This window comes from Ochotona princeps, chromosome 7 (genome assembly GCF_030435755.1).
Source record: "Ochotona princeps isolate mOchPri1 chromosome 7, mOchPri1.hap1, whole genome shotgun sequence".
In the NCBI taxonomy this organism is placed as follows: Eukaryota; Metazoa; Chordata; class Mammalia; order Lagomorpha; family Ochotonidae; genus Ochotona; species Ochotona princeps.
In genome coordinates this window covers 48,952,011-48,979,139 of record NC_080838.1, presented here as the reverse complement: position 1 = coordinate 48,979,139, position 27,129 = coordinate 48,952,011, and the positions used below count along the sequence as shown (strand labels likewise).

At 45.0% G+C, this 27,129-nt stretch overlaps 1 protein-coding gene across 2 annotated transcripts in view; it reads right to left on the bottom strand.

The window, feature by feature from the left end:
• TSPAN5 (tetraspanin 5) overlaps positions 1–27,129 on the bottom strand; it is a 358,999-nt gene that overhangs the window by 31,736 nt on the left and 300,134 nt on the right. For both annotated transcript variants that reach the window (XM_058667030.1, XM_004590548.2), the window contains exon 2: positions 5,438–5,488. In XM_058667030.1, coding sequence (XP_058523013.1) covers positions 5,438–5,488 — 51 coding nt within the window. The remainder of the gene's footprint in view (positions 1–5,437; positions 5,489–27,129) is intronic.

Below are 27,129 nucleotides of genomic sequence, written 5' to 3'. Positions count from 1 at the left end.
CCGACTCCAGTTCCCCACCAATGCAGACCTTAGGAGGCAGCAGGTCAGTGTCTGTAACTGGGTTCCTGCTGCCCATGTGAAAGACCTGGATGGCATACATTCTTTGCTCTTGACCATGGCCCTGGCTCAGTCCTTGCCACTGGCAGGCATTTGGGGATTTGAACCAGAGGAATGGATAGGTTTTCTGTCTTTGTACATTTTTAGAAACATACAGCTGGCATGAGGCTGAGTGGAATGGGCAGCTTCTTTGTGGATAGCTCAGCTCTACAGGGATATGTACAAGTGGTGAGGTGTGCAATCTTATGTCAGATTCTGAAAAGCAGCCGACTATGAGGGGATGGGATGAACCAGCTGGATCTAGAACTAGTGATCAACAGGGGATGTGCAACCAATTGACCCCAGAGGAGGGGAAAAGAGACACAATGCAGTCATGTGTCCCCCCGACACCCTCTCAAGGATACAGAGGGAGGTCAGAGAAGCATGACTAAGCAAGCCAACAACTCCAGCCTAAGGTCGGCAAGGACCACCAAAAGAGCAGCACATGCTCAACTGGAAACTTCTGCAGGAATCATGCCTCCAACCCCGAGGTGCCTCAAGGGCTAATACATGGACTCACTGTGTGGATCCAACAGTATAGATCCAGCACCAATGAGTCAAAGCAGTGGGACACATGATTCTAATGCAGAAGGAAAGCCTTCCCAACAGCATCAGTCATGCAAAGAGACAGAGATGACAGGCACCATGCTGTGGGAACTGTTACATATATATATATACATTTCTAGCCAGCATTATTGCATGCTTATCCATGTATATACTTTATGCGGTTTTGCATACTCATTCTACAACTAGGCAAATCTCTTGAGGTCTGCAATGAGGCTTCTTCATCTTCCTACCTTAACAGTCCAGCATAAGTCCTATCTCATGTCCTGTAATAAATGCTAGTTGAATAGATGTGTTGATCATGGCTGCATGGTGCCAGGGTTGCGGTAGAGATAATCATGCCATATCCTCATGCATGTGCCTTCTAAAGGGCAGATCCTACAACTCAGAAACCTTCAAGGAAAACAGCTTCCCTTGGAGACACAGTCCTTTGTGCCTTCACAGTGGATCTGGAACTCAGACCGAACAAATTAATTAATTATTATGCCCAGTATTCAACTGCAATCATGGTGAGGTTTAAAGCTGAGATTGGCATTGATTAAGCATGAGGGATAATAATTTTTTACCTCCAATGCTCCTGAGCTCCATATAAACATGTTGAAAACCCCCATCAATCAGGGAGATCTGATTCTTTCAGCTGTGACTCAGTTCCAGGAATTACCCCTCCAGGCCTCCTTGAAAGAAAATATCACTACATCTTGGACTGGGTGATCTATTGATTCTCCGACTGATGTTATTAGCTCAGCAGATGTACACACCCACTCTCCTTGCCCTGGCTGGGATTTACCTCAAAATGTCATCCTTCAGAGGCCTGGTCCATCGTAGAGGATAACCCAAAGACCGTGACAGAGACCTTTGCAGTTACCAAGGTAATCGCTGCACGCCACATCCTCCTGAAAAGACTTTAAAACCAACCCAGCTCGCTGGTCCATGGAACAGAGCCTGAAACTCCTGAAAACTGCAGGCAGCTGTGAAGGCTACTGTTCTGATGGCCTCCATATGGGAGTGGACATGCTACTCTGTGCATCCAGAGGAGGGAGCCAGGTCTGCCGCAGCCACGCATCTTCCAGAGGTTCTGTGACAAGCCATTCAGCCTCACAACAACCCTGGGAGGTGAGATTTGCTATCTTCATTAGACACACAGGGAAGGGGCATCACAGAGAAGAAAATCAGTTACCCAATGTCACACAGACAAGATGGCAAGTTGAGGAGCCAGTTTCTTACTGTCACACACTGGGTGGCTCCAATACTTAGCACGCATTTCTCCCAGTTCCTCAGACTGGGAAGACCAGGGCACAGGTGGAGGCAGGGTTGAAGGGGAGGCCCTCTGCCTGCTTTGTCCTTCCCTGGCAGAGAGAGAGAGAGAGAGAGATCAGCTCTCTCTTGTCTCTTCTGGTGACAGCACTAGTCCCAGGCACAAGGACCCAGCCTCATGATTGAACTTCCTTGCTTAAGCCTCACTTCTAAATACCATCAAGTCGGGGATTACATCAACACAGAATGCAGTGGGGTCACAAACTTTCACCCATAGGGCATCCAAAAGCTGTGCTCTTTTTCCACACAGCAACCAAAAACCTAAGTCAAAAGTTAAAATCCCCCAGGGAAGGGGAGCATTTGGTAGAGTGGTTAATACGGCACTGAGGACCCTCACATCTCCTATCTGAGCACCTGGGTTCCTGACTCCAGCTCTGCCAGTGCATACCTTTGAAGGCAGCAGGCGATGATTCAAGTTGCTCAGTTCCAGCCACTGGCATGAGAGGCCTGGATTCAGTTCCTAGCTCCAGGGTGTTTGCAGAGTAAACCAGTGGATGAGAAGTTTGTCTCTGTGTGTGTCTCTCTGTCTCAGCCTCTCAAATCAATCAATAAATGTCCTAATCTCATTAAACAAACAAGTACTCCGGTGGCCTCCTCTCACACCTAGAATACATTCCACCTTTTGCAGGGCTCTGCCTGGTCTGACCTCTGCTCTTTGCTTGCAACATTCTCCTCTATTTTTTCTTGCTCTCTCCCTTCTAGTCCTCATGGCTATTTCTTAGGCTCACCATGGGCCTGCCTCACTACACTTGCTATTCCCTCTAGTAGGATGCGCTTCCCTCAGATCTTTGCACATCTATACTGTCTCATCCAGGTCCCTGCTCCAATGCCACCTCCTCAGAAAGTCAGTTCTCAACCAGTCCACCTGGAGACTCCTCTACCTGCCACATTGTGGGCAACTCCTTACCCTCTTCGAAGCTTCTTGCCAGCATTCATCAGTACTGGGCACTAATCTTGGGCCAGTGAGCTGCTGCTTTTCAGTGTCTCTACTAGAACACAAGCTCCCTGTAACAGGGACTCTGCACTATCTCATCCCGTACACAGGGCCCAGAAAAGGGACCAGGGCTCACCCAGCTGGGTTGCTGCATGGCCCAACAGCTGTATTCTCCAGGGTTCCACTCCACTGCATGCAGCTGGGTGACCGTGGATGGGAAACTTCAGCTCTTGAGAATATGATTCCAGTCATGGATGGGTGTCCTGCTCAACTAGGGACAGATGGTTTGTCCCTCTCCAAAGACTGAACCACTCCCTTGCTCTGACATTTATGTGACTGTCAGTTCTAGAAGTCTGATTTGATCAAAGATGAGATATTTGAGGCAACCAATGGCATCAAAAGATAATTATGTTTCACAAGTAGAAGAGAAAAACTTTAAAACGACTCTTTGTGTAATGCTAGGACAATTAGTTCATTTAATGTCTTCCAGCATTTTTTCAAAGCAGAGAAAAATGGACTCATATTAAATGGATTATAAAAAAAACAGTGTTATCTGGCATTTAACCAACCAGAGGGACTTCCAAAAGAGGAATTTCCAGATTCCTTCAATATAAATCCTGGAGCTGAAGTGGGATGCAAGAGAAATGAATCATGATCCAAGAGCAAGTCTGGTATTCAATGAAGAAGTTTCTGGAGATACAGTTATGTCTGTGACACTCAACTTGCCTTATTTCAAAGTCAATCGCCTTCAGTCTCAGAACACTACTTTTGGTGGCTGGAAGGTGGTTCATCTTCCATAAGCATTTTACATTCCACAGAAGTCTTTTGCAAGAAAGTACATTCCCCAAGCTCAGGTTTTACCTGTGTTTTGCTTTTCCCAGTCCACCTGAGCACTGTCTCAATGGTGAAAATTCCAGCCGGCATCTCAAATCCTGCTGGGGGCTGGCCAGCCTTCCTTTTTTTCTGTGCTTGCTTTCTGCTGATGGTGTTTCTGCATACTTTTACCATGTCAAAAGAACCCTCTGAGATGTAGCCAGCTCAGAGGGTGAAGGACCAAAGAGAAAGGAGAATTCCCTCTAGGAAAATGGAAGTTAATCCCTTAGTTAACACAAACTTCTAATCAATCCCAACAGGCTTTACCATTGGGAAGCCAAGGCCAGCAAGTATGCAAACTTCAGGCAAGTTTGCTTCCGAAGAAGGAAGAAGAAAGGGGGTTCCCGTTCACTTGTGGATTCCAGTGGTAGCCTCTGAGTGGGAAGGTTTGGACCAAACATGAAATGCAGCCTGGCAAGGAAGGCGGAGGTGTGGACCTCAAAGTCAAGCGTGAGTGCATGGCTTCAGCAGCAGGTACCAGCTGCTCCATATTTTCAGCCTTTTCCTTTTTCCTCTTGTTTATGAGCCCAAGCTTTGAGTGCTTCTAATATTTGGTATCAACAGCAAGGTTTTCACATCCTTTACTGTTAGTGATAATTTCATCTGAAATCCAACATGAATTGACATTCTACTTACTTCCTACTACATGCTGAAAGCTTATCACATAAAACACTAAAAACTGGTTTAAAAATAAATGGAGCCTTCCTCCAAAGGGTTAAAAAAAAAGACTAGAGGTAATTTGATGGTATTTATAAACATTCCTGAAATTCTTGTGCCAGACTTAGGAGCTATCTTCTGGGAACACAGAGCTCTGCTCACTGTTCAGATTCCAAGTCAGTATCTGTTGTGCTCATGAAACATTATTTTTGCAATTAAGAAAAAAAAACACCACATTTTTTTTTGAGAGGTTGAGGAGATAGTGACAGAAAGAAAGAATACGCATCTGGTCACTGGTTCATTCCCCAAATGCCTGAAATAGGGGCCAGCAGCTGCAACTCAATCCAGGTCTTCCATGTGGGTGACAAAAACCCACTTGGTGCCATCATCACCACTGTGGATCCTGGCTGGAGGGTATCACACCCAGGTACTCCAATGCAGGACTCACACATCCTAACCAGGTAAAAACACTAGGTCAAGGACCCACTGCCTCTCTAGGAATCATTTTGATGAACTAATCAGATTAGGCCTCATTTGTCAAATGAGAATATGACATTTGTCTTGCAAAAACATGTCCTTTCATTATTGAACCATGTTTCCATACTTTGCAGCTATCAACGTTGAAGAACAATCACGAATAACATAACGCACATGCCCTAACCAAAACATGTGCCTTATTATGATTTCAATTTACCTTTTCCTTTTATTTATTTAGTTAGTTTTAGAGAGAGGAGAGACAGAAAGATCCTCTGTCCACTGGTTCACTTCCCAAGCGGCTGAAAACAGCCAGAGCTGAGCTGATCCAAAGCCAGGAGATGGGAGCTTCTGGGTCTCCCAAGTGGGTGCAGGGTCTCAAAGACTTGTGTCATATTTCACTGCTTTCCCAGGAAGCTGGCTGGGAAATGGAGCAGCCAGACACAAACTGGCACCCATGTGGGATCCTGGTACTTGAATGGGGAGGATTAACCAGTTGAGCCATTGCACCAGGTCCCAACTTACCTTTTCATTCCACGCCCACAGTCCAATTCCAAGAAACGTTATCCCCAGAAACTGAAAGACAGGAAAAAAAAAGCAGTGTAAACATAAAAGAAAACAGTGTTTCTACTAGCGAATAAAAGTTTTCCATTCTTTTGTCACTTTACCTGGTTGGAAAATATCTTTCTCTAAAATCTGACTAACCATCTTTACCAGGAAAAGGAAGTTCAGAATCCATTTCGTTAAAGTTATCACAGCCCTAAGACAGGCTGAAAATGCACAGGCACTTAAGCAGTTGTTTGGATGATGACCAATAAATAGAAGGCATTGTGAATGAAATTAAAATCATCAATTAGGTCTAATGCTGCGGTTTCAGGTGGGAAAGGATGGAGCGCATATCCCCACGCACCTGATTCCAATACTCATCAGAAAATGGATGAGCAGGGGCAAGAACGAAGAGTAGCAAGTGATCCTCTCTTTGCTAACACACCATGGTACATGGGCCAGCCCGAGGGACACAGAGGGATTCCCAGAGTCCTTCCACAAAACCCTACCTCACTTTTTCAAAAGGTTACTTAAAGCTATCCATATCTGATGTGCTGTTTTTCAAAATGTAAACAACTTAAATGGCAGCACAGAAGGCATCCATGATGCCTCCTGGTTTAAGCATGCATAACCTGGAGCAGCCAAAGGGCACAGGGGATTGAGTGAACTGTCAAGCCCAGTGCAGAGGTGTACCTCAACCTGCCCCCTCATCTCTCACAGTTCTGTCAATGAGCTGAACGAGCTATGTGTTTGATGGGGACAGTGCCAGTCAGGGAGTGGCTGACAACCATGATAACCTGACTGTCCCCTTCAACTGACTCATCCCAGGGCTCATCTGGTCTAAGTTACACATTTCCCTTCCCCATGTATCATTTCTGAAATGGGGATGTGCCTTCCAATGTGATGGGATATCATACTTTGTTTCTACCCATGTTGGTACCTAAAATGGCAATGTGTCACAGAGCCAGGGTGTCAGGGATCTGAAGACTCACCAGTACAAGGCTGTCTACCACATGGAGCCCAGGATCAGCTGTGATGGGCACATCTTACTCCTTGTCTGTATCAGCAATGGCAACTGAGAACTTCTTTCAAACCTTGAGATGGAAAGTGAGTGGGAAGGCTGCTGGGCAGGTTTACTGTGAAGGCAGCCATGCACACAGCTTATCTGCCTCTCGTATCTTGATCAGGCTAATGTCAGGACAGCAGTGCTGGGAGCAAGGGTGGGCATTCTTCGCAGTCTCAGGGAAATGGGAGAACTATCTATCCAGGGCTCTGCCACTGACAGAAGGGAGCTCCTGGCACTCTGTAGGCAATGGTGAATAAATCCAAATGGGACTGGGACAAATAGCAGGAGTGGAGAAAACAGATGGGCTTGGAGACACAAGTCCTCCTGAGAGGTGGAGGTGTTTACAGAAGCAGAGCTCAGCTAAGCTCCCGACAGTTCTTTTGACACAGGAGACAGCATGTGATCCATTCTGAAGCCCTGGATAAGAAAGCCAGGCTGTGATTTAGCAAAGACGGAAGACCCCTTTCTTCCCTGCCTTGCTCCTATGGGGCAGCTGTCTGCCAAGCAGTTAGAAAGACTTCTTGTTTTCATCATCCCAACAGAAAGGCTGTGGTCAGCAGCCCCCACTGGCCTGGCCAGAAAGCCATTTCATTTTATGCCTCATATCCAAAACAACAAATCCTTCTCTCAGTGACTCAAAGCACGAACTTAGTACAACTCAATGTGTTGCTCACAGAGTGGTCGGTACCCACCAAAACAGGATAACGCCAATGACAGAATGAGACCCCAGACACCTATCGCAACTAGGAAGCCACAGAGCATAGAGCAAAGATCTGGTTTCACACACATGGGCATCAAGCTCATTCCAGTAATATGGCCGACTTCCAAACACTAATGCAATTCAAAGCCACGTTTAGTTAGTTCTCATGCAGTCCTTGGACTCAGCGTCACCACAAGCCACGCGTGGGGTTTCATGGCACTCTTACTGCTGGTGAGGATGGACAAGTTACTGCAGAGGACCGCTTCCCAATCACTAACATCCATGGTCATGGTTGAAGGTTGGGGTATATTCCAAGAAATGCATCTTCAGGTAATCTTGTCATTGGAGAAACACCAGAGAATGCACTTAAATAAAACACGTGCATCACTAGTAGGACTTAAAGCATCACTAGGTGGCATGCAGGAAGACAAGTGATTGAAAGGACATTGGGAAGTCTTGCCAGTGCAGAGCCATACCAATCCTGTTGAGAATGTTTGGGGAGCAGTTGGTATGGAAATGCACAGACCAGGAACTCGCAAATCCTCAGGTTTAGGTAAAAGATCAAAGAGAGGTGATTATTCACACAGGCAGAGTATGGGAACTCCCATATCCTCAAACCCAGAAAACAGACCAAAGAAAGACATCTGTTGATGAACAAACTGTTTACTAGTTAACTAGTTATTGCTAACATGTAACTCAATTGCTGCTTCAACCCTCATTCCTCTTGCCTACGTGACCCTCAGTCTTTTGCTGTTAATAAACTTGGGCTATTGACCCCATCAGTCAGTACTCTACACGTATGATTATCAGCTCCATGCATTGAGTCCATCACTGCTGGACAGTGAACAGCAGCACAGGTGTTATTTTTAAGAGAAATTATATTTTAAAATATCTATTTATTTATTTGAAAGTCAGAGTTACAGAGAGGAAGAGGCAGAGATAGAGAGAAAGCAAAATCTCCCATCTGTTAGTTTATTTTCCAAATGACCGCAAAGGCTGGAGTTGGGCCAGGCTAAGCCAGGAGTCTCTTCTGGGTCTTCCATGTGGGTGAAGGAGCCCATGGACTCGGGCTACCCTCTGCTGCTTTCCCAGGCCATAAGCAGAGAGCTGGATGAGAAGTGAAGCAACAGGGACACAAAATGGTACCCATACGGGATGTCAGTGCCACTGGTGGCAGCTTTACCCACTATTACACAGTACCAACCTCTGGACAACAAAACCTTAGGTGGCCACTGTCATATAGGCAGTAACTGTTGACCGAAAGCTTGTGAGGTGCCACATGCCTATATTTGTGCTATGCTAAGTGCTTTGTACACAGCGCCTCTCCTGTGCTTCACAACACTTACTTTGAAATAAACACCGTTATTACGTTTTTTTCAGAGAAGAGGGAGGCGTAGAGAGTCAGTCCAAAGAATTTCATAGACACACGCCTCTTCCAAGTAAGAGGGCACAGATCTGAACGAGTTCAAGTTGTCCCAATACATTCCCTTCTTTGCTCATGGGACATACAGCTGAGGTGTTCCGGCTAGAATCCTGTGAGAAGTGTCGATGGGATCAAACCCTCCTCTCCCAGTGAGCAAAGGAGGTGCCAGTGAGGTCAAAGGGGACAAAATCTTGCATCTGCTCGAGAACTGCCTGTAGAACACAAATCCTCATGCTGGTGCAGCTCAGCACAGCAGGAGAGAGAAACACAGTGGTGGGTGTGCTTGCTTCTCCTCTCCCCTAGGGGCACCCAAAAGGCCCCTGTTCTCTTTCAGGAATCATTCAAATATCTTGGAACGCAACGGTTTGCCATAAGAAGGAGCGTGAGAGAGAAAGCACAGTGCTAAGGCAGACTGCTTCCTTTACAGCATTGGTCCAGTATTTCCTGGTCTGATGGGACTTCCCAAGCGGGAGCCTTGAGAATTTGGAAGCAGAACTCAATTTGAAATTCAGGAAAACAATACCTATGTGAGCAAGTGTAGCAGGGCTGGGGCCTCAACTTGGCACAAACTTTCAGTGCTACATCACTAAGCCAGCGTCCTCCCCATGACTCCCAGCCCATGTGTTTTGTTTTAAAATCAGGTTGTTCCAGCTCCAGATCATTAAATGGAGAAGAGCCAAACATCCAGAGACAGGCACGCAGCACTAGAGGCCCATTCGATTTCTTCTTCCCTACCTCCCAAAGAAGAGATGATCAGAAACCCCCAAGCTGACCTCATTCTGAGACCAGAGAGGCTGACGCACAGGGCCTGGCTGAGAACTCTACCAGACAAATCCCAATTCTTCTGAAACAGAAACAACAGCAGGTCCAAGGCAAGATCTCATATGGCAGGATATGCAAATGTGCATGACAGATGTTTTGGCCACCCACTTTTTAGAAAAGACTTGTTTATTTGTATTGGTCTTAGAGGGGAGGAGGAGGAGATGTGGGGGGACAGGAGGCCAAGGGAGGGAGATGTAGCTACTAAGATCTGTCATCTGCTGGCCCACTTTCCAAATGCTTGCAATTGCTGGGGTCAAGCCAGGCTAAGCAGCCAGTAACCTGACCCTGGTCTCCCATGACAGTGGCAGAGACCCAAATATTTCAGCCTGCACCTGCTTCTGTCAGAGCACACACTGGCAGGAAGCTGAAATCAGAAGTGATACCAGGATTCCAAGCCAGACTCGGCTGTATTGGATATGGTGTCTCAAGTAGCATCTTAACCATCATCAGATCCAATGCTCAGGCCACCCACTCATATTTTGATTTTTCAAATTGCATTAACAATAATCTTGCCAACATATGTTGAATGCTAAGGTTTTGTAGGTGCTTATTAAAACAGACCTGCCTTATACAATAGGTCCTAGCTACTGAGAACTGGACACGTGACCAGCTCAAGCTGAGATGTACTGGTGAGGGTGAAATGGACATGGAGATTTGAGACTTAACGATAATACAAACACTGTAAACAGAAACAATGCAAATATATCATTACTAGTTTCTTTATTGGTGAATGCATGTTGGAATGATAACATTTTGGACAGACAGGGTCAACTAAAACACATAATTAATTTCACCCATTTTGTTTTCCTTGGTAAATACAGCTACTAGACAATGTAAATTACATTTGTGACTTGCTTTGCTGTAGTTCTATAGAATAATGGTGGTCTAAAGTATTCTACAACGATCCCATGAAGTAGGTTTTGGTGTCACTTTCATTTTAAAAATAAGACACTGAGGCTTGGTGATTTGAAGTTATGCTCTCCAGTGACATAGGTCTCTGCACTGGGTTGCTCAGCAAATCTAGCTCTCAGCATCCACTCAAAACCGTCAGGGTACTTTGCCAGTGAGCAGCATATGTTGTGCCCAGAAACAGCTGAGGGATGGGGACATGTAAAGAAACTTGGGTCTCAGGACTCTGCATGGATCCTTTCCCTGTTAGGTAGCCCAAGTCCATCTTGTTGGCCACTAAGTCGGCCCATGGTGGAAGCAGCAGCAGCTGACGGACATAAGATGCCAGGCTCAGCAGGACAGGAGTCAGAGAAGGGGATCTCTGGGAGAGCTGGCTAGGAAAATGGCCCCGGGACATGATGAGGGTGTTGTGTAGTTGTGGAAGGACAAAACTGCCCCCTTATCTCTGAGGCTCAGAACAGAAGGTCCCTTCCACCATACCTGGTGGTTTTCATCCTTGCTGAGCTTCCCATGTCTTAAAAATGGACAGATGCCCCAAGCTAACTGGCATGAAACTGGCACTCAGCTACCCAAGCTACCTAGTAAACAAACTTCCACTATTGTTGGGCTTCTACTTTGTGTTAGATATTACTTTGCTCTATAAGATAAATGGAGATAAGAAAATTGATGCAGTTCTTGTCAGCAATGAATTTCCAGCTCAGTAAAAGAGAGTGGAAGTAATCAAAGAGTCCAAGGGTAAAAGGTGAAACTTCCCCCGTATAGAAGTACAAAGAAAAGCGAATTAAAGCCAAGGGAGATTCCAAGGGGGATTTGACTCAGAGATCCAGGCAGCAAGGCTTCCCCGATGAGGAATGTGCAGACTAGATAACATTAGATGAAGTTAACAGGCAAACAAAGGAGAAAAGAGTGTCTCAGAAGAGAGAGAATGTACAAATCCATATGGTAAGAGCAGCATGGCTCTTCAATGAATCTAAAAGCTGACAGGTGGGGGCTGGAGCACAGATAACAGGAGAAGAGGGAAAGGTATGGCAAGTGCACAGCTAGAGATGCAAGCAAGGACCAGTCTGTGAGCCTTCTAAGGCACCTTCAGGAACCGGACATGATCCTGAGAGTAACAGGAAACCACGTAGCGCCACTTATGCTTGGTGGCCCATGTTGGTTGGGGAGGCAGAAACAGTGGACCCATGGGCACTCAAGTGACTCTGGTTATACAGGCAAGAGCTGGTCCTGTCCTATGCCGAAATGACGTGGAGATGTGGATGCACCCGAGAGTGACTGACGCCTGGATAGGGACAGGTCAGGGAACTAAGAGAGGGAGACAAGAAGGAAATGCCTACGTTTTTGAACTCTTCTAACTGGAAGTGGTGGCTCTCTAAGCTCGTCGTTCTCTCTGACAGAAATAACCCTTGGATGTGACTTGCACAACTAGCTAAATCCAGTGTCATTTCTGTAGGAGAGTTTTCTTTCATATTTTCCTTCATATTTTTGGCTGCTACCTTAACTCCCTTTAAAACAAATATTGTGTGCTTTAAAATAAAGTTATTTAAAAATTCATATACAGGGCCTGGCGCGGTAGTCTAGTGGCTAAAGTCCTCATCTTACATGCACCAGGATCCCATAAGGGTGCTGGTTCATATCCAGGCAGTCATGTTTCCATCCAGCTCCTTGCTTGTGGCCTGGGAAAGCAGTTAAGGACAGTCCAAAGTCTTGGGACCCTGCACCCGCATGGGAGACCTGGAAGAGACTCCTGGCTCCTGGCTTCAGAGTGGCACAGCTCTGGCCATTGTGGCCACTTGAGGAGTGAATCTGCAAACAGAAGATATTCCTCTCTGTCCTTTCTGTATATCTAACTTTCCAATAAAAATAAATAAATCTTTTTAAAAATCCATACACATTGCCACCATCACCTCTACCACTGATTCACAAGAAATAGCAGTTGGGTACACACTGTTCAAAAGCAACTCCTAAACTGATACTTTACTTAAAAATTGCCCAATAGTATCTGCCCAGTATTCTGTGAACAGACTTAACATTGTCAGAAGTAGACACGACCGAAGAAATAAAAGCCAATCAATCTCCCCACCTACATTGGAGCTTCAAACACAGTGCTCTCAGCTGGGCATTTGGGGTAGTGGTTATGATGCTACTTGGGGTGTTGGCATCCGATTTCTGAATGCCTGGGTTCCAGTCCAGCCCCACTGCTGATTCTAGCTTCCTACCACTGGACACCCCAGGAAGGCATTAGGGGAGATCTCAGGTACTCGAGTCCCTGCCACCCAGGTGGATGACCCACATGGGATTGTAGGCTTCAGCACGGCTCAGCCTTGGTTGTTGAAGGCACCTGGAGAGTGAACTAACCACGGGAACTTCCATCTCTGCTTCTCTACCTTTTAAATAAAAAACAAGGCTGACTCTCTCTGTCTCTCTCCCTCTCTCTCTGTCTGTCTTTCTCTTTCTCCCCTCCCATTCTCCCTCCCTCTCCTAAATGACAATAGAAGGAAAGTCCTAGCATTCTGGTGATATTTGTAGGAAAAGTTTAACCTCTGTGTAAACAAATAGGAGAGCTGCATTTAAAGCATGTGGCACTGACGTGAGGAAAGTGAAAGCACCGTTAAGAAATGGGAGTTGTGCTGAAGCCACCAATAACGTGTGCTTTCTGACACTTTGGTCTTAACAAAACTCCAGGTCTTGTTGGACCGGATGTAGTGGAGCAGCTTACACCAAGTATGCACAATATCTACATTAACCAAAACAAATGTCTTTCTATAGTAGGAACTTATTTCAAGACCAAAATGCCCCTGGGTCTAACTCTTGCCAGTCACAAGAGCAAGCATAGACTATTGGAAAATTCAATATACAGAAGGTCAACCCTAGCTTTGCCACTGGGTCCCAGTGTCCCAATTCATACAAACTGTCTGGAATCCACATGGTAAGACTGCATGACAGACACAGCTCAAACTTGTAAACAGGATATTCCTCTCCAGGCCAGGGTCAAGGGGTCTCACTTTGCATCCTCCTTTGTGTGGCCCAAGCAAATCCTGCCTGTTGAACCCTGAATCCAGCACTTTGTAGTTCCATGATCCAAGAAAGGTTCCTTGTTCATTTGGCAAATGCTTATTGAGCATCTACTATGAGCAAGGGCATCATTTAGGGGCTTTGGGGGTAAATCATGAAACATTTTAAATTTTTTTAAAAGGATTTTGTTTCTTATTATTTGAAAGGCAGAGTGACAGGAAGAGAGGGATGGAGAGAGAGATTTTTTTCCATCACTGATTCACTCTCCAAATGGTCATAAAGAGCCAGGCCAAAGCCAGGGGCCTGGAACTTGATCTGGGTCATCCATGTGAGTGGTAGGAACCCAAGCCCTTGGTCCAACTCAGCTGCCTTGCCAGGTGCATCAGCAGAAAGACCAGAAGTAGAACTGGAATCAAGTGGAACCAGAACGGTGCCCTGATATGAGATTCTGAAGTTGTAGTTAGCTGCTTAACCCTCTGTATTACAATGCTTGCCTCACATCAGCAAATAATACAGGCAAAAAGAGCTGCTGGTGTCGGGTTGACATTCTAGCTGCATGTGGAGAGACAGCGAGACAGAGGACAAATGGAGGGGGGCAAAAGAGAGAGAGAAAAAAAAATTATACAAAGAAGCATCAATGAGTGCACTGCAAAGTTTAGAAGATGAAAAGCAGGGTAAGGTAAACTAGAAGTGCGGCAGAGGCTGGAGGGAGGAAGCGTGAAAGGGCAGGCTAGGGTGGGTACTTGACAAAAGAACTGCTGCATGGAAGTGTCTCTTACTCTCTCTCTTTGTCTCTCTCTCTCTCACACACACACAAATAAAGAAATATATATCAAAAGCACAGAGCACGGCACAATGCCCGATATGGTCAGCCCACAGGAATCATGGGTCTGCTTTACCCACATACAGCAGCAGCAGTAGCAACTACCTGGCAGTTCATTCACCTTCCACTCTCCTGCCAGCCCATGGGTCCTTCTGGAAACAGATGAGCCAAGCTTCTCTCCACGTTTAGATCAAGAAACTTCACTCAGAACTCCGATATACCGAAATCCTGCTTAATTTCATGAGTTCTTCTTTTTTTCTATTTCTTTTCATGGTGATTTTTTTTTTCATGAATTCTGAGTGATTATCCCCTAAATCCTTTAATTTTGAAATCCATATTAAAATAGTTTCTCCCTATCAGGGCTCGTTCTTGCATCTTCTCTCTACCCAATCCGGTCTGTCCTCGATGTATAGCTTGTTCTGGTGGGTCAGTTTCACTGGACCCAGTTTTTGACTGAAATTTTTTGGAAGAATGTGATATGTAATAATACTGCTTGGAGTCACTTCTCAACCCCTTCCCTCAAGGGTCATCCAAGCAGTTGCGTTTATATGGGAGACCTACACACATTCTCCTTCTCTCTCCAGATGGCTTGTGTCAGGTGGGACAAGTGACCATGGCCATTCTATGCAATACTGGGCCAGCCAGGTATCACTCTCCCAGGAGGCCACTATTGGACACCATGATTCCTGTTGGCCTCAGTGTCCCTTATGTTGCAACAGAGCATATGGAGGGCTGGGCTTTACACCAGGTCCTGTGGAGAGCACCCAGACATCAAGGGTAGAAAAGAGAAAGAGAAGTATGGAAAATACATGTTGCTGACTGCTTTCTGCTCCTCACTGCTGGGCACCCTGGCTGCACTTGCTAGTTTCTGTTATAAGTCAGCCCCTCCCACCTCAGCTTAAGCTACTTTGAAGACTTCCTTTAAAAAAAAAGTATTATTTATTTGAAAGGCAGTGACATAGAGGATGAGACAGAGAAAGATATCTTCCACCTGCTGGTTCAACTTCCCACGTGCCAACAACAGCAAGCAAGGAACTCCATTGAGGTTTCTCACATGGGTCTCAGGGGTCCAAGCTCTGGAGCCATCATCCCCTGCTTCCCAGGCCCACCAGCAGGAAGGTGAACCTAAAGCAGAGCAATGGGAAGCAGAGTTGCTGCTCTGATACGTCATAAGCCTCATCAGCTGCTGTGTGACGTCCACTCCATGAGGGTTCTAAGACATAAATAAGAGACAAGTTTAACTTTCCTTCATCCTTTACCTCTGGACAAGCTCATTAAGAATGGTAAATTAAGCATGAAAAGGACTGTGCTCAGAGACTAACGATACTCTAGCAGAGGGTGATGCTCCTTTTCAAATAACCAAACTGACATCTCAGTTGTTCTGCACCATCAGGCAGGCTGCTGCTACTGGATGTGTGGGGAAACACACAATTCATGCATGCTTGTTGAACTGCAAATGCAGAGGGCACCAGCCAGAACCCGGAAACAGGGTCCGGGAGCACTAGCACACAGCAGGTAGGGCCTGGGAAATGGGCAAGGAGGTACATGAGAGAAGGTGGCCACTTTGTAGACACGATAGCATTTTGGATCTGCGTTCTCTCCTCTTTTTCCAGAGAGGATGAAAGGACTGTTTGCCTTTGAACCTGGACTCTGCTAGAAGGCCAGGGCACCCCTTGAAGAAATTTCTACAGTCAAGGACAATCTTGTTTGGAAACACATGTGTTAGAGCTCGGAGATTGACGTTTTGGCCAGTACTAGTAATCTGAGCTGGGCAGAGAGAGAAAATAATAAAACTGATATTCCTGGAAATGACCCAGGCAATGCAGGCATGTAGAAAGGCACGTGAGGGATTAGCTATCCACTCTGGGTGGAAACACGGAGGCTGCAAGTCTATAGCTCACTAAGCTTAGCTTGTCTCAGTGAAAAGGCAGGCTTACACTGCCTGGGCTCTTCCATCTGAAACTCCCTGATTAGATAAAACCAAGGCAGAAAAGACACCAGAGGGGTGTTCTGAAGGCAGAGAAGGACTGGGGGATAATTCAAGTATTCCAAACTGCAAGCATGAGAAGTGAGTTATCTACACACAAACACTAGCCTTTGCAAGAATAAGTCTCCACTGCTGGAGTTAAACAGCTGAGATGGGATGGCAGCTCTGGAAGTTTAACACTCTGATGCGTATCATTCTTCATGCTGAATTCCTGACTTCTGAAAATTTTATTTATTTACTGGAAAGGCAGAGTGGCTAGAGGGAGGGATTAAGGGAGGAAGGGAGGGAGAGAAAGAAAGAGAAAGAGAGACAGATACTGATTTCCTAACAGCTAGTTCAGTCCCCAAATACCCAGGCCTAGAGCTCAGATCCGGTCTCTAACATGGGGGGCAGAAGCCCACATACATTAGCCATTCCTGCAGCCTCCCAGAGAGTGCACCAGCAGGAAGCTGAATTGAGAGTGGAGCTGCCACTGGCAACCAGGCATTCCAATGAGGGGCTTCTTATCCACTTACCAAACACCCACCTCCATCTTAATTATTTTAATTTTTGAGCATGATTTAAGGAGTAATGCAATAATCAGAATGGGATCATTCTTTTTTCAGGTACAAATAGAGTAATAGTGCTCAATTTGTTCAATGTGTGCCTTTGATACATTTCAGGCACAGGGCTGGGGGCAGGGACAGAAAGGTAAAGCAGGGAGTGGATGACCTTATACAGAGCTAATGGTCTGAGGGGTTGGCAGGAGACATGTAAATAGAACCCTAACTCAGGGACAGGAAATGAAACCTTCCCAGGGACACATGTGGGTTGCCATGGCAACCCAGAGTCTCTGGGAAGCTTCCTAGGAAGTGACACTTGAACTCTTTTAGGGGGAGGCGAGAGGAGACCACTTCCTGCAGATGCAGCAACTCACACAAAAGGATCAAAGCCCAAGACCCAGCTCCCTTCAGGGATCTGCTGTCACTCTCCTGAGGAACCAGCCAGACAGTGGTTCTCATAGCGTGGTTTCCACAGCAGCCCCAGGAAACTTGTCAGAAATGCAACTTCTCAGGCAGCCCCAGACCTACTGCAGCAAAGATGGTGTGTGTGTCGGGGGGCGGGGAGCGGTGCAGGGAACCAGCAAGCCTCGTGTTATTAACAAGCCCTCCAGGTTGTGCTACTTGATGAAGTTTGACAACCTCCGAGCTGCAGGACCAGGCAAGGGCCTGATCGGCACAGCTCTGCATGTTGTGGGTACCAGGGGTCATGGGAAACCAATCGAGGATTTTAAGCAAAACAGTGACAGGGATCTGATTTGCATTTTAGAAAATTCATTCCAGTGCTGCACAGAGGTCAGACTGAAGACAGCGAGAGCAGTTGGGCAACAATCACAACAATCCTGGTGGGCACGATGCCTGCTGAGAAGGGAAGAGGCAGCTCGCAGAGGCTGGGTGGAGGAGACCATGAGACTCACTGACAGGAAGCAGAGAGTGTGGATTCAGATCAAGAACCCTTGAATCGGCATGTCTAGGTGTGAGGCCTAAATATGTGAGCTTGGGCAAGTCCTCTGGCTTCATTAGTCCTCAATTTCCAAATCTATAAAATGGGGACATTCATTTCTACAAAAGCACAGTCTCCATGGGAATAGGTTAGTCCCCATTATGTCTGGTTCCTTCTGTATTCCCCAACACAACCATGTCTATGTGACTCACAGTGGGCCCTAAACGCATATTTACTGAACGGATGAAAAAGATTCTTGTAGGAGATAAGAAGGAGGGAACTGAGAAAATTCCCAGGGTTTTTAGCTTAAGCAACATGGTAATTTGTTGATATCATTTAGGAAGCTGGGAATACTGAAGTGGAGAATATTTTAAGAGAAAGATGTGTTTTACACTTCAGTTTCAGACATTATCATCAACAAACATGGATGTGGAAATATCCAAACACATAAACATGGGAACCAGGAGGCTGCAGAGCAAGGTGGCTCCAGAATCAAACTTCACTTCAAATCCAGGTTTTATCATGTATAAGACACTTGGCCTTGAACAGATAATTTAACTGTCATTTTTCCATTTCTTCCTCTACGAACACAAAGATAGTTGTACTACCTGCATCAAAGGGTCATTGGGAAGGCTAACTAAGATCATGCACATAATGTGCTTAGAAAGTACCCGGCACACAGAATAAGCTCATTGTTTTGTGGTTATTGCTGAGGCACACAGAGACTCTGTAAGAGAACAGACATTGTCCAGGAGAACACTGAGATTTACAGCAAAATACACAGAAACTAAAACCAACAGAAACGAAGGGTGGGCACTTGGAGAGCATCTAAGAAATGGCTTTGAACACCTCTATTCCTGTATTCCCCAACATTTACAACCACATCTATGTGATTCACAGTGGGTCCTCATCTGTATCTGCTAAATGGATGAGGAAGAACTTTGCAGATCACAAAGAAGCAGCTGAGAAGATTCCCAGAGGTTTAGCTTAAGGAACACAGTAAGCTGTTGCTATTATTTAGAAAGTTAGGACTACTGAACCAAGTGGAGAACATCTGAGCATCAAGTACATCATCACTGGGTGCCAGGGCTGGAGTCCCGGGCTTTGAATCCTTCGTCCACTTACGATTCCAGGCAACCCAGGAGATAGAAAATGGCAATAGTCAAGCTGGATCCCCTAGAATATTTTGACATGTCTATAACTTGACCCTTGCCATGACCCCAGTTTCTAGGGAAGCCCCTTGCAAGGGTGAGAGTGTGTAGCTCAAGAAAATATCTCATTCTGGGAAGGGATCTTACACTTCTTTGGCAGAACCTCTGAAAGTCACATCCTGTTTGACACAGGCCTCCCAGAGAACAAGAAAGATTACAGAGACACGGGAACATAATTAACAGTCTTATTATTTCTCCTAGTGGTGCCTAGCAGTTGGGTTGTTGGTGGTCGACCTTCCCCTCTGCTCAGATTTGCACTCAGCTACAAAATTTTCCGACAGCCCAGGTCAAAACACAGGTCTTTAGTGTGTTTATGACATCCTTTAGTTGGCCAGTTCAGAGTGTGGATGTTCCCATGATTACAATAAGACTCACAGAGCAACCCGGGAAGGAAAGAGTGACCAACCTTGAGAAGACAAGGATCCCTGATATTGTGCCAATGTTGGCCTAGTTGATTGGATAGGCTTTTGTGCCCATGCCAATGTTAACTTAGTTTATTGGATAGTTTTTCACGCCAGTATGAGCTTAAAAATCCCCTGCCAGCAGCCATGCTGGGCTGCTCTCCTCTTCCACTTGCAGTACTACAGGACAGTCCGCCGGCCAGTGAATAAAGACTCCTCAGCTTCGAAGAGTCTGCCTCTGACTCATTTCTTGGGTAGAATCAGTCAACTCACAACAGTGCTAATATGTACACTGGGAAGGCAGCACGTGATGGCTCCAGCAGTTTGTACTTTACAACTCATGTGGGAAGTTGTATCCTAGATTGAGTTCTTGGTTCCTAGCTTCAGACTGGTCCTCCCTTACTCGTTGTGGATATTTGGGTAGTGAACCAGCATATAGAGATCTCAGTCTCTTATGAATAACAGAACAAATAGAAACATAGAACATAGAAACATAGAAAACAAGAAAGCATTTTAAAAAGTAATTACCACCAGACATTGTCCCAGATATGACTGGGCAAGACCTAGGAATAGTTGAGGGGGATAGCAATTACCAAACAAAACTAAACAAACAAACAAATAAACAAAAACAAAAACAACTCAGGCCTGGAGACTGAGGTCATCTCTAGAATGACTGGTTATACTCTTTCCTTTGCCGGAGATCAAAGGGAGGCAGAATTACACAATGTGTTTCAAGGCCACGAGACTGGGTGTCAGGAGACCCCAAGGGTAGTGCCAACCTGCCTATCAACTGGCCAAATTCTCTGGCTATGTCACTGAATGCTCTCAGGTATAAACAGGTAAGAACACCTGCCCACCCACATAACACTGCAGTTGTCAAACACAAGGGAAGACATTTTGAAAAAGATATGCTATATAGATACATTTGTAAGAATTAAAGTATCATATTTTATCCACCTGTTAATGAGGAGACTTATATAGTTGTCTATGTCATATAGCACATAACTTATCCTTAAAATTGGTGTACATACACTGCGTGCTTGGCTGGTGCTTATCTGGTATATCTCTAGAATTCAGTCTTCTGTTGGGAGAAATCTTTGCACTGGGCAACTAGTCACTTTGACTGGTATCCATGACAGTTTTCATTCCCTTTCCACTTCTAGACAGGCAGTGTAATCATTTTTACATGAGACTATGCCTTGGCCCCAAAGTGGTGCTTTTCATTGAGGGTAGAGACATGTTCCAACCATTCTGTTGGAAGGTAGGCCTAGTGGGAGGTTCCTAAGTCACTGGGGACATGCCCCAAGAAGGAAGTTTTCACCAGCGGGTTGGGGTCTCTCAGCTTTCCGGCTTACCACATGTTCCTAATAATTCATGTGTTCCAACACCCACCATGCTCATCAAACACCAGACTAGTGGGGCTGCCCATTCTTGGACTGTGAACCTTCAGAATCACAAGAAACTCCACTCAGGTATTTGTTACAGCAGCGAAAGCCTGCTGCATACAGAAGGGCTGGTGTTTTCCTCCCACTCACAGGACTGAACTCTACTGGAGGTGGCTTGCTTTGGTTTGCCCTGCTGGGAACTAGCACCCACTAAGGAAGAGCTACATCCAGTACTTGAAGAACACCTACACAAATGTTCTCTGCACCTGTATATATCTGTGTGCTTTAAATCTTTGTTTTGTGTTTGTGGGTTCCTTTGTTTTGTGGAAAAAGTTTTTCTTTTCTAAAAAATAATTCATTATTACACTTACAGAGGGAAAGGTAAATATTACTAAACAGATGTCTGTGCTATAATCAATGTACTATTTTTCATTTAACAGTGTTCTCATTTAACTGCATTAAAAACTCTTAAGAAATAACTGCATATTTCAAATACGTTTTAGTAAACAATTTGTCTTAGAAATTATTTTAAAGAACACAAGGAGAACATGAGGGCATGTTAAAACATTCATAGAAAACAGAATTCAAAGATACATTTATCTTGGTGCAAAACCAAAAACCTAAAATCCATAGATAAAGTCTCCAAAGAGTCATGGAAAATACACAATATGAAAAGTTGTGCTCAAAGCTTTTAATTTTTAATTGCACTTTCCATGAACACCTTGAAGCACCCAGAGTGAGTTCAATGGTGGTTGCTTAACTTGTATGCCCCTATTGTCTACATTCCTCTCCCACATTTTTCTCCACATTAGACAAAGCCACTACAGAAAACTACAGTACCATAGTAGCCTGACTTCTAGTTACAATTCAGAATACTTCCTCAAAATGGAATCGTATAAACAACATTAGTAATAAAGGCATTCAAGAAACCATCTTTGGGACCCTCAGATTCTTATTAAGACGGAAAATAACTTTTCCCAAGTGGGGCCCTTTGAAATGTTCAGTTTTAAGAGACACATGCTGTACCCCAGCAATGCCTTGTACCCCTCTCCATAACAGTAACAGAAGTTGCAACGCTGATCAAACCTAACATTAAAAAAAAGGGGGGCAGGTGCCTTCACTTCAAGCTCTTTATATTTCCATATACTCATGCTTAAAATGAAAATCCCTTTGTTGTTTTTACTAGATTGACATCAATTTTCTGATGCTTTGTATTCAATCAAAACCTATAAACATCTTGAGAGATGAATGTGGGATATGTGGAACACACCCAGGAGATCTGAATCCATTGATTATCTTGTGAAAGCAGGCCTGGAGGCAATTAGTCCTTTGTTGTGGATGACAAATAACCTCCACATAAAACGCTCTATAACACCGAGGCATCTTTGATCGGCCTTACTGGCTCAGCGAGTCACAAATAGGGAGGGAGACAACTGGAAACCAAAGGGCAGCCTGCCAGCACCACTTAGTTATTTATTCTGTATGTTCAGCTCAGTTTTTCCTCTCCCCAACTTTTCATGACACTATGAAAGGAAAGGGAACGCATGCCTTCTAGCCAAGAACATCACACTGCATACGAAGAGGTATCGCCTTAACACAGAGAGCTACAGCAGCCACCAAATCTCAACCTACACTCTCTCTAGTTAGGAATTTTCCATAGGGGAAATGGGTCCTTTGACAAATCTCTCCTACACATGCTATGGGATGTAAGAGTTTATTATAGGGACTCCAGGACATTCCTTTGCATACACGGTGAGCTGCGCCCTTAGCACTCAGCAGAGACCACTGAGGGCTCAACAGCCACTGCCCTGTAGAGTGGCCATGTGTGGAAACTCGGGACTTGTCCTTTCCCTTCAGAGCTGCCTGGAAGAGCCTCACACTGAACAGCAGCAGGAGGGATGGGAATAAGCTACACTTATTTCCTACGGCTTCAGGTCGTGTCTAACATTTTGTTCTCAGAATAAAAGCTATATGATATTAAAGTGATCTGAAGATGATGTGCCAGAGATCAATAGACTTCTATAATGATTGTTAACTCAGATGAATGTGAGTAACTGTATCTTTAAAGATTAAGGTCATTGTGGGCCCGGCGGCGTGGCCTAGCGGCTAAAGTCCTCGCCTTGAATGCCCTGGGATCCCATATGGGCGCCGGTTCTAATCCCGGCAGCTCCACTTCCCATCCAGCTCCCTGCTTGTGGCCTGGGAAAGCAGTCGAGGACGGCCCAAAGCTTTGGGACCCTGCACCCGCGTGGGAGACCCGGAAGAGGTTCCAGGTTCACGGCTTCGGATCAGCACAGCACCGGCTGTTGCAGCTCACTTAGGGAGTGAATCATCGGACGGAAGATCTTCCTCTCTGTCTCTCCTCCTCTCTGTATATCTGACTTTGTAATAAATAAATAAATCTTTTAAAAAAAAAGATTAAGGCCATTGAAAACTTTCTCAATTTCAAAGGTAAAGTTGGGTGGATATTGTGGTACAGTGGGTTAAAGTTACTCCTTTGGGACACTAGCATCCCATACCAGACAGCCAGTTCAAGTCTTGGCTACTGTGCTTCTGATCCAGTTTCCTGCTAATACAACCTGGGGGGCAGCAGATGATATTTCAAGTGTTTGGGCTCCTGGTTTCTTTACCCCCACCCAGCCCCAGGTGTTGACGGCATTTGGGAGGGAGCATGAACCAGAAAATGGGAGATACCCTCAAGGACATTAAAATAAATAAGTATTTTTTTTTAAAGTGGGGCAGGAACTGACATAGTGGCGTAACAGGCTAATCCTCTACCTTCTAGTGCCAGCATTCCAGATAAATGCCAGTTTGTGTCCTGCCTGCTCTACTTCGCATCCAGCTCCCTTCTAGCTAAGGCATGGGAAAGCAGCAGAGGATGACCCAATACCTTGGGCCTCTGCACCATGTGGGAGACCTAGAAGAAGCTTCTGGCTCCTGACTTTGGACTGGCCTAGCTCTGGTCATTGCAACCATTTGGGGAGTGAATCAGGGGGCTGAAGAGCCTCTCTCTCTCTCTCTCTCTCTCTCTCTCTCTCTGTAACTCTGGCTTTTGAAGTAAAATAAAATCAAATCTTTTTTTTTTTTAAGCAAAATACATCATAGTTGACAGTGATTCAAATCTAGGCTCCAATATTTCTGACACTTTTCTTAGACTTTCAATTTTCTTATACAAATAAAAAAGGCAGAAAAAGTATTCATCTAGAACCCATGTGAGAATCAATCATTTAAGGCATGTTGTGTAAAGGGGGCATTTAACAGACAATATTAGTGCAAGTAAAAAGTGGGAAAAGTCTCCTACTTAAGCATAACATAAGGTCACTTTTCAGATAACAAAAGAAACTACCATGTCATCTATGCATTATTCAAATTACCCAGCAGATTTTTATCAGAACTGAAATATCATATCCTGTGGGCAAAAGGATTACAAAGCGGATTTTAAATCTTCCCTTTTTTCCCCTTTTGCAAGAAATTTCTTTTCATTCTCAAGATAAGATTTCATTTAAAGCTGTTTAAGCAGGGAGGGTCACTATGGGAAAGTAAACTGCTGACAGAATTTATTAGGTTCACATTAATTTATAGCAGGAGCATAATGCTGATGAAAAAGAAGCTGGCAGGAAGCCCACGGTGTGCCCTTGAGCCCCAGCCAGCAGGGAAGTTTCCGTGCAACGTGATTAGTGAGTGAGGAGACCCTGGGTGATTAATTAGTGCTCTATGTCAAGCCTATCAGACCGGCTTTCAGCCAGTAACATAAATAAGCCACCTGCTTTTAACTTTCTCATCTCAAATCTGACTTCCATGTGAACATGACTTTCCCAAGCAATTTAAATACTGAAGGAAGATTTTTCCACCCAGCTCCTTTAAGACAAATCCTGCTTCCTTGACACCCATTTTAGCTCTGGTAAATGGCAGCCTGGATGGGAAAGAGACTGAACAAGGACACGTTAGTCTGTAAATTCCGTGAACCACCTGAATGAAACTCAATTCATTGTGTAAGTTCTACACATCCCCATGGGCCAACCAGATCATCCCATAGAAACCTAGTGGCCCACCAGTCTTTAGGAGCAGAAGGTCGTTATACACACCGTGTACCATTGACTCTGCAGATTTTGCCTCGTGTTTTGCAGTATTTCAAAAACTCTTTTTACTGCTCACTTCATCAAATACTTGGTGATGTTTTTAACACATGATTTCCTAACATATAAAAGATGTGTTTTGTGAAGGTATTGTTCCCAGACAGAGGCTGCTGTTTCAGAGCTGTGAGGGTAGTTCTCTGCTATCCATCACTGTTTCAGTCAAGCTTCTTAAATTAGATTAAAAAGAGAAAGACAGAACTTTCCTAAATTAAATCAGCTCCTTCAAATGAGGTTGACCTTTGGGTAGTAATCTGTGTAAACATAAATGGGGTCCTGCTCTCCTCTAAATCTCATCATTACTCAGGTTCGCAAAAACTGGACTCTAAGTGGGAGACTCTGGTACAGACTGAACATGTAAAGATTTCTATTCTGGTCTTCATAATAGTTTTCATCACAGATGAAAGTTACCACAGAAATAAATATGATATCTAAACAGGCTCACACACAGGATCTCTACATCGGTGTGGACACACACAGAAACAGATCTAACAGGGACTTGTGCTACAAAATGCAGGTCTCAAAGGCTAAAATCATTACCTGTTACATGCTGCAAAGATCCAGAGCCTAAACATGCAAGGCTGGGCTGCACCCGAGAGGAGGCTGATTTCTACTTCCAGAGCAGAAAGGAGCTCTGACAGCCAGCAAAGCCATGTCAGGAGAAACTAGGAATCCACCTGCAAGCTAGAATCCCCATCTCAATCACGACCCCAGTCCCAATCTAGTTTCACTCTTTATTAGACACATAAAGAATCCAGGAGAGCTCAAAATATCAGATCTAGGAAGCAGACACAGCCAGAAGCAACCCACTGCCAAGGGTACAACTCCAATTTATGGCTTTGAAATGTCAACACAAAGGTAGGGAAGCACCCAGGGCCCCAGGGCCTCCTGATGAATAATACCTTGTGAGGGCTCAGATGGGCAGGTCACCCTGCCATATGCGCAGGGTGATAAATGAAGGCACCGTAGAGTTCATGCCCTGATGGCACTTGCCATCTTGCTCCCAAGATAAGGTATAAATCAATAATTAACATCAAAGGCAATTTGCTGAAAATGCCATAGATGACGTTGAACAAAATCACTCAGTTCAAGGAAGGTCAACAAATGTCAAGATGAGAGAAGGTTTCATGAAGGCGTACAGGATTCAAGGAGCGACAGTTTCAAGCAATGGAGATGAAGGGTCTTCTAGATTGCTATTTTCCAAACAGCACGTTGCAACTTGTTGGCTACAGGCTTCATAGGTCACTGGCTGGTACTTTCTTGTCAAGGAAATTTAACAGTTACTGCATGTGGCAAGCTGAAGTACTGCTTTGTAAAGCTACTGTTTCCTACGGAAATTGTATTTGATAGCAATTGTCACTGTCAAAAGTCTGCTCTGTTTTAAGAAAAATGAAGGGTGAAGTTGTCGGTTTAGCTGGAAAATAAGAACTCAGTGATTGAGGTCATCCCAGGCCAGTGTGTAGAACGTGGCGCCAAAAGACTGGATTTTATACCATGAGGCCATTATCAGCTTTAAGCTTTACCTTTTTCTGATACCCACAGTGCTTTAGTGTCACCAGCACAGCCTCACTCAGGTTTCCTAACTACTCTTTGGGGTATCATTCCCTCCATTACTGAGGAGGAGAGTGAGACTCCCGACAGATTAACCAGCTCGTATGATGAAGCTGACTCTTTCAAACCCAAAGTGTACCAGGTTCAAAAAGAGACTAAGGAAAATCCTGACCAATCAGAGTGGGGCTTTAGCACTAAGCATGCTGCCACCTCACAGCGCTCCAGTGAACAGGCCCCACTAACAACCACTTCGCTGAAGCAGGTGGGGGGCCGGTCCTCCTATTCACTCCATTTCAGAATGTAAGATCAATTTAAATACACTCCAGCTCTCAGGCAAGAACCGCACCAACACCGAAACTTAAAACTGCTCTTACTTCATGGCCCTCAAAAAGGTTGCATGAAAGTCCTTATTTCTCAAGAGCTTCATTTATTACCCCTCACTTCATTCTGAGACAAGAAAGTTAATGACTGTTTTCATTTGGAAAATGTGCTGAAGAAAAACAAAAAGAGGTGCAAATGCTGAAGCTAGTTAAAGAAATGCAAGCATGAAAAGCAACCAGTCACTTGGCTGCAGACCTCAACGCTCACCCTCTACACTCTGATGCCACCCACCTTCTGGGGACAACTGCTATGACACCTGTGAGTACAAAGCTCCCTGGGAAAAGAAGGCTGTGGAAAGCCTGGGCATTTTTCCTAGGGGAGATGCAGATCACACCAGAAGTAAGATGCCAAACATACAAGTGTAAAATAGAAAGAAGAGCGA